Source organism: Zonotrichia leucophrys, chromosome 1A (assembly GCF_028769735.1).
Source record: "Zonotrichia leucophrys gambelii isolate GWCS_2022_RI chromosome 1A, RI_Zleu_2.0, whole genome shotgun sequence".
NCBI lineage: Eukaryota > Metazoa > Chordata > Aves > Passeriformes > Passerellidae > Zonotrichia > Zonotrichia leucophrys.
Window position 1 is genome coordinate 22,903,220 of NC_088170.1, and position 8,532 is coordinate 22,911,751.

The 8,532-nt window shown below is 45.2% G+C and overlaps 1 protein-coding gene across 2 annotated transcripts in view; it reads right to left on the bottom strand.

Moving 5' to 3' along the window:
• Window positions 1–1,710, bottom strand: part of GRIP1 (glutamate receptor interacting protein 1) — a 307,698-nt gene extending 305,988 nt beyond the window's left edge. For both annotated transcript variants that reach the window (XM_064701889.1, XM_064701884.1), the window contains exon 1: window positions 1,513–1,710. In XM_064701889.1, the coding sequence (XP_064557959.1) occupies window positions 1,513–1,567 (55 nt within the window). In that variant the 5' untranslated portion in view covers window positions 1,568–1,710. The remainder of the gene's footprint in view (window positions 1–1,512) is intronic.
• Window positions 1,711–8,532: the final 6,822 nt, after the last annotated feature.

Sequence of the window (8,532 nt, forward strand, 5' to 3'; positions counted from 1 at the left end):
TTTAGGCAGAGCAGAGATTTTTTTCTTTATACAATTGAAATACAATAAAGAAAAGTATCAGTGGTAAGACTATTAACATATAAATCTATTCGCTCTCATAATAAAGATGAAAGAGGTTAAACAGAAAAAGGAATAAACAAGAACTGTTAACAAAACAGTATTCTGACATTAAACCCATCAGGGCAAAACCACCACTTATTGTTTACTCTGAATAAAGACAAGTCCGCATGTTACAGTTCATGACACAACCTTTATTCAGAATAAAATGAGAAAATCTTGCCAGTTTCTGACACAGCCAGATTAGACCCTTTCTAAAGTTCCCTCATCTGCAAACGCATTTGATATATTTTGACAACTGTCACCCATCCTATTTCTGTGATTCCTCTGCTACACAGATTTGTGACATAAAGAAATATGACCACAGATCTTAGTAATGATGTATTTACTGACAGTAATGCTTCAAAAGCTTGCTTTTCACAGCTGAAGCACCTTGCGCTTATTTCAGCAACTATTTTCATGATGTCATATGTTTGTGATGAACTTCCCATTAGGGACAGGATTTACTAGTCAGAAGGGCAGCAGTTCTGCAAAAGACCTCCACTTGCAAGGCAAGCAAACAAGACTTCTTTCACACAGTAATCAGAATCACCTCCCTCCTTTTGAATACTCGGAGAATTGTTGTTCCTAGCAGGAGAGCCAGCTATCCAACACGGCAGCAACCAAACCCAAATGTCCTGCCTCGGGACTCCCCATGCTACCACGGAACTGACCTGTAAATCAAAGACATAACTCGACGGGCACACCTAAGACTAAATGGTGTCCCAACCTCTTTTGTCTTTGACCCACAGGCTGCAGAAGGAGCAAGGGACAGAACACCCACCCATGACAGAAGCCCTCTCTGAGGAAGGGGCAAAGACACATTTTTATTATAACGGATAGTTTATTCTTAAGAGCGACCAGAAACCCTCTCGGTTCCGACATCACCGACCCGTATGGCGGGGTTCGGGGACCCGAGGCCGACCCGGGACCGCTGCCGGGACTCGGGGCAGCTACTGCGGCCACTGCTCGCCGCCGAGGCGCGACCGTGCCGGATCACCGGCGCCCACCGGGAGGGACGGGACAGGTCCGGCAGCGGCCCGGGGCAAAGCCACACACGGAGAAGTTTCGCGAAGTCACTTCGGAGCCACCTTCTCACCCCTGCGCCTCACACCCCCCCGGCTGTAGAAGCCCGGCCCGGGGCAGCGCGGGCGGCAGCACCGCGGACGAAAGTAAAGTTGGCGCGGAGGCGGCGGGGTCCGGCCCGGTGTCGCCCCCCGCAGCCCCGCTGCAGCCGCGGCGCCCGAGCAAGATGGAAGGCGCGGGGCCGGCCGCCCGTCCCACCGCGGGGCGGCTGCGGCCGTGCCCGGCATGGGCTGCGGAGGGGGCACCCGGCGGCGCCGCAGACCCCGGCCCGCCCGCCCCGCCTGCCTTCCCTCGCGGCGGGCGGCAGGCGCCCCGGGGCTCCACGCTCACCTCGCTCCGGCTCGGCTTGCAGGCAGATGGGGATGTTCTTCTTCCAGCCCGGCATGGCTCCGCGCTCCCCGCTCAGCGCTGCTGCTGCGGCGGCGACGGGGGGCGGCTCATGGCAGGGCGAGGCGGCGGCGACCCGCGCTCAGGGGAAGTCGGCGGCTCCGGCGGGCAGCGGCGGAGGGGCGGCGGCCGCGCGGTGGGAGGGAGAGAGGGCGGGGGAGGGGAGGCGGCGGAGCTCCGCCAGCCGGGGGACAGGAGGGAGGCAGGCGGGGAAGGAAGGCGCGGGCTCGCCCCGGTTCAGCCGGGGACCGGAGAGGGTGGGCGGGGGGATTGTGGGAGGCAGAGGAGGCGCGGAGCGGTGCCCGGCCCCGGCCCGGCCCGGCCCTGGCGCCGCCGGCAGGTGGCCCGAGCCGGCGGCCGCACAATGGAGAGCGCGGGGCGGCCCCGCTCGGCACGGCGGGCCCAGGTGGGGCGGGCGGGGCGCGGCGCCTCTCGGCCGCCAGGTGCGGGCCGGGCAAGGGGCTGCCCCGGGGAGCGGGCCGGGGGCTGTGGCACCGGGGAAACTCCGCAGCCGTGCGAGGGGCTGAGCTCCGGCCCCCGCGTGGCCACAGCGGCGCGGCCATCCCGGCGGTGCCTCGCCTCGCAGCGTGACAGGGGCTCGTCCCTTTCCCTCCGCAATTCCTGACTGGCCAGTTTCCCTGCACCCAGGTGTGCGAAAGCTGGGCTATAAGGAGTTAAAACAGAGGCAAGCTCCCACCAAGGGCAGGAACAGCCCCCGATCACATAAACCCGAATTTGCACCATAAAGAATCCAGGACCCGGTTATGACAGGTCAAATTTCTGTCAGTATTGCAGGCAGTTCGTTACGACCTTTTGACTAAAAGGCCTTAAATCACACCACTAAAATTACTTCTGACACAGCCATGTCCTAACAGGAAACTAATGCTGTGATGATTAAATATTCCTTTTATTTTTTACAGAAAAGAAATTCAAAGTGGCAGGTTTGAATGTCATTTGAAAATAATGATAGCAATACAGCTGAAGCTTTTTAATTTTCTCAGGCACTTCTGCGTACGCTCCTATAGGAGTTTCATCCTGCCTAACAATTATGTTGTGATCATTTTTATATTGTCTGTAACATCCTCACGTTTATAGAAATTATGTAATTTTATGTAATCAAACTACTCCACATGAACCCTTTACTCAGAGGAAATGTGAAGGGTTTAATTTGTGCTGTAAATTTCATGACGGTTTCCTGACACAGCATTCTTCTGTGTTGACTTTGTGCCAGCATGCCAAGCAGAAAGTGTCTTGGTGCTCATGAAAACCCCTTGTTTAAAATCCCATTGATGAAAGCTGCAGCTCCTGGCTTTTCCTTGATTGCACTTGGGCTGCAGTCCTGTCATCAGCAATGCTGCAGGATCACTGAGCAGTACCAGTGATCCAAACACAGTGGGCATATTCTGGATTTCGGTTGAATTAAGAGTATGCAATGACAAGTTCTTTTTGTTGACAACACTCTTGCACCTGTGAGAGGACAGGTGATACTTGATCTAGAACAAAACCCAGCAATGTGCAGTTAACAAACCAGAAACATTTTACCAAGTTACAAGTATCAGACTGGATTTTTGACAGCTTTGAATCATGTCACTATTGGTATTTTTGTTTCCTTATTGGGGACACTTAATTTGGATTCCCTGCATATTTGAATACAAGTATCAGACTGGATTTTTGTCAGCTTTGAATCATGTCACTATTGGTATTTTTGTTTCCTTTTTGGGGACACTTAATTTGGATTCCCTTCATATTTGAAACCCAATCTTGGCTCTTTTCTTTTAGAAGAGACTTGTTTATGTTAATATTCTCCTTCCTTTCATAATCCTTTTACTTAAATAATGTTGGGAGGGAGGTGTTATTGGTATTTCTAAAGAAAAATGTGAGTGTGCATGTGAATTTATAAGCATTATAAAATAAAGAATTCCAGTTAGATTCTTTGCTCACAGGGTAAAACTTCCACACTATGCCTTTGGGGTGTTCAGGCAGAGAAAACTGAGAGAGAAAAGACTCTGCAGCTATTCAGCCCAGCAGGCACCAATACAAGGAGCAGGTGCAGAAAACTGTCCCAAGAGTTCCTGGAGAACACACAGCCAGGAACAGGTTTAAAGGCAATAAAGTGTATAGAAATATAACTACTTTAAAAATAAAATTACTTTGGCATTTACGTCTGCCGTTTCTTAAAAGACACCTGGACTTCCAAGTGCCATGGAATGAAATAAAACTTCAGATGATTGTGTCATCCATCTCCTAAATCTTACATACTACCTCTGATACCTGCCTTTTACTCCTGATGTTTCCATTACAAATGATAAAAATACAAACACTGAGCCTTAACATTGTAGTTCTGATCCTCCAGTTGATTATTTATTTTGCCAGCACTGGAGTTCTGCAAAATTGCAGGTCAGAGGAATAAAGTAGATTTCCCTACTCTTCAGTCCACAATAAGCCATTTTCTAGCTATTTTTTATAGTGTCATAATTTTGAATGTGAGTAAGAATTCCTTAGGATTGAATGTAGGATTTTTCAGGATCCTTCAGGAGTCATAAAATCCCAGCTGCTTGTTTGGATTTGCTCCAGAAATATGTTTCAAAATGAGGGATAAGTCCTACTTTTTCAAAATATCACTGGCTTCTCAGGAACAAATATACTACACATTAAATAGTTGACAGCATTTGCATCATCAAATGGAATATGTATGCTTCTCTCTGTCTTATGCAGTACTTTACAAATAAATCCTTTACGGCAATGACAGTCTATAATTCCGCATTTCTTTGCCACAGGAGAAGCTTGCATGGGTGCCTGGCTCAAGTTAATTTAATTGCTTTCTCTAACTCACATGAGCTGTTTTACACTGAACAACTGCTTCTGCATATCCCAATGCTACTAATGGAAGAAAGCAGCCACCTGATTTAGATGTGCATTTTATGGTGAATATATCACACAGGTAGCTATAAACTTCCTGACAGTTCTCTACTGCCTACAGTTTCTTCCCCAGAGAATTTTAAATTAATCAAATCTTGATTTTTCAAGAAAGCACCCTTTATTTTTACTTGATACTGCAACATGCAGGTTATCTGGAGCATGTATAACGCTAGAATTAATCAAAAGCAAAAGAAATATCATCAAGGAAAGGTTTTATTCTGTGAGCATTCTAAAGAAGAGATTATTTTTTTTTAATTTCCTGTTCTTATGTATTTCCTAAAGAAAGAAATATGAAGATGATCAGGCAGAGGGTTCAGTTGCTGGAGGAATATAATGTTTCTCAGTAAATGGAGATTTGCACCATAAATTACCTCTAAGCTAGGAAAAATGCCTTAGCTTTTAGGTCTACTAAACTTTTAGTTTGTTTTTTTTTTTTACTAAAGAACTGACATGTTTACATACACATTTTTGACTACGAGGGGCTTTAGAAGGTATGAAGGAAAATCTCTTCTGCAAATGAAAGTCAAAAATCACCTAAATAACTTTTATAATATTAAGATGTTGCAACTTCTATGGGTTTCTGGATCAAAACTTCCATATCATTCTGATAAAAATACTTGAGCGTTGTTGTTGATGGCTCTGTAGTATTTGGCTGTGCCATCTGGGGAGAAGGGTAGATTCTGATTCTTTTAGGTGCAAGCCCGAGGCTGTGTTACTCTATTCTTACTAAGTGTTACATAAATGTGTGCAACTCACATACAAATGTGATTTCATTAAAAAACTGATACCAATCCTGTCAGAACTGAGCACTAGGCAGACCAGAGATGAACTCCATACAGCATCTTCTCTGCCCACTGCTCTTCTATTTTATCATTCTATATTTTCTTTTTATTTAAAAAGTGTCTTATCTTGAAAGCTATTGTCACATTGTTGAACATCAGGTCAAAAAGTTCACAGATGAGACATAATGAGTATACCAACAATTGATTTTTTTTTTAGACATAGTTTTGGACTTTTCTTAACAAATGTTAAGAAAAAATAGTTGGACATCCTGCCATAGAGTGGTAGGCAGTCATTGTCAGCCTCCATGGGGAATATCCACCTTAGGCCAGTGCAGGAGACATGGTCCCTTTGGCTTGCCGTGTTTATGAATCTCTCACATCGGCTAAGTGGGGGATTTCAGCAGAAGAGGAGGATTTCTGAGCCTGTCTGTGGAAATGGGCCCATCAAGAAGTTAAAACCCAAGTTACTTGGTCTGTCAGTTCCAAAAAGATTTAGGAATCAGACAAAATATGAGCACAATTAGTTTAGGGAAGTTGGCCACAGCCTTCAAATAAGCAAAAGGGGAAGGTGGGAGTTTTATGGACTGTGTTTGTGTGTTCAGGAACCTGCAATCCATCTGCTGTCCATATTATCTACCTGTGTGACTTGGGATTTAGCCATCTGATGTTTTAAGGGGGCAGGAAGATTTTCTCTATTTCCCTTTAAAGAAAACATTTTTAAGGTTTTACCTCAGTCCCTTGAACTACAGCAAACAAGATCAGAGTTAGCAGATGTAGATTCTTGGTCATGACAGCATCCTTGGGCCAAACACACACAAATCCCACTAGACAGCAGACTTCTTGGGACCACCTACTTGCCTTTTCCTCTTTTTGTAACTTGCACCAAGACAAAGAGACACCATTTCCCTCAGTGCTCAGGCTTTAAGCTCTGAAGAGATATAGATATCCAAGATGAAAATTTTGGGGGCTGTGCACTGCTAAAATAAAATACCCTAATTAGTGCTTATAACCGTTTTGTTTGCACAAAAATGAGTTGTGTAAATCAGCTGCAAAGGGCTACACAATTACCAATGTAATGAAAAAAGAAAATTATGCAAATATTTAATACCCTGACTTATATCTGCCTTTTTGTGCTGATATTGAATTATAAATAAAATAGAGCATTAACTGATCACAACCCTCTCTACAGCACCAAGCTCCATGATAGCCATCACTCAGAGCTCTGCTACCTGCCTGAAGGAAGGCTCCACAATTCTGTTTAATTTCTGGGGTCAGCATAGAAAGGACTTTCATTTAAATGCTTGGTTCTCAACATAGTCAAGCTGAGTTGTATGGGGAAGAGATAAAGCCTGCAGCAGAATAGTAGTGTAGTTTTGGTTAAAAGCTCAGGATCAGCCTGCAGAGAAGAATGGACCATGGAGCATCCTGGCATTAGGAATGCTTAGGGAAAAGACTGAAGAAAACCTGGAGGAAACAAATCCAGTCCTGTTAACTGCCATTCATAGTATTTCTACTGCAAGCATTATGGACAATGATTTCTGATTTCATTGTGACTAATGAAATTGTTATTGTCAAGGAAACTGCCTGTAGTGAAATGGTTTTGCCTCAGATTTGAGAACAGTTCGCATGTTACCTTTTTCTCTCTCAGTCTTTCATGATCCAAGGCAGATTTCATGGAGGGACAGGGGAAAATGAGAGATAGAGCAGACAAATAACTGACAATCTTTCCTTAAAAAGTCAAGGCTGGCAGGTAACCTGTGTGGTCAACTTAAAAAGCTATTTTTCCTGGGGTGCTGGATTTGCCTGCTCCCAGCATGCTGCCTGGGTGAGGGCACAGGGGGGGCCAGTTAGAGGGTGCCAGTTTTGCATTCAGCTCTCATGCTTCTTGTTCAGCAGCCTCTCGGTTCACCTTGGTGCCTCTGGAAGACACAGTACTAGAGAACAGCCCATGCAAAACAATCTCTATTTGGCCGCTCAAATTCCCAAGGTGCTTACACTTTCTTCAGGTGCCTTTCCTGCATATTTCATTGTGATGCTAGTCTGTGTTGAATTCTGGTGAATGTATTTACTTACTTTTTCTGGCAAGCAACCTGCAGCCATGAATACTATTAATGACACTCAGTGCACTTTGGGAAGTCCATTATCAGAAAGCCAGATGCTATTTCAGGCACATTAGTTATCCCCATTATCCACACACAGGCCATATGATTGATTGTCTCATGAATCCTCACAAGCCCAGGAGTAATAGCAGGCCAGTGCTGACCCAGTCATGAACTTCGAGCTGTTAGGGGTGGCCACCTCTATTGTGCAACTGTTTCCACTTCAGGGCAGAAGTGACCCATTTCTGGTGGCCTAGGGCAAGCTCCTGAAATCTATCTGCCTCCAGGGATGGAGGATCTGGAGACATTGCTTGTCATCAGTGCTCCACACTGATACGGTCCTGCCCCTCCTGAATCCATCTTACAGCTGAAGAGTTAATGTGTCCAAGATCCAGCATTTCACAAAACACCTGCCTGTTGTACAAATGCTTGGCAAGCATAAAGGGAAGCTGGAATGAACAGCAGCAAGGTGGAAGGAAGGAAAACAACCAGCGTGTGATCTCAACTAAGAGCTCAGTTAAAACCATCAACATTTTACAGGGACAAAAAACATGGACTTAGTGTTACTTGGTAACCTAAGAAATACAGGCAGGTTTTTACATGCTACAGGCTCCATCACCCCAAGCATCAAATCTTCCTAACTGTAGGGTAGGGGAGGAGTAGCCCCCAAAAGCAATGAGCAAAGTCTGCACTGTGGGTGTCAGAGCCTTGATGTTGTCAAAAGCAGATGAACTGGAACATGAAAGCACACAGCTATGTAGGTGTGCTCCAGCTGCCTTTCAAGACTGGGACCTCAGCTGCCCAGATGCATTTACAATTTCCAAGTTTTGCCCTATATCTTAAAGAAAAGGCTTTTATTTTCTATCTGCTTTGACAAACAGCCATAAAGCTGATGCTCAGCTAGTGTGCCTATCAGAAAAATGTTGGTCACACTTTTTCATTTTTTGAAATGTAGATTAAATTTAGACTTTTAAGGAAATTCAGTATCATTAATGCAAATTTATGTGAATAACTCTATTATCTGTATCTCCTACAATACACAGAACATGGAGCTGATCAGAGGGAAGTTTTTTAAAGGTACTTGAGATAATGTAATGATCTTAAAGAATGTTTGTAAGCCTTGCACCAGAAAAGGAAGAAAACCTGCAATTACACTTTCCAAC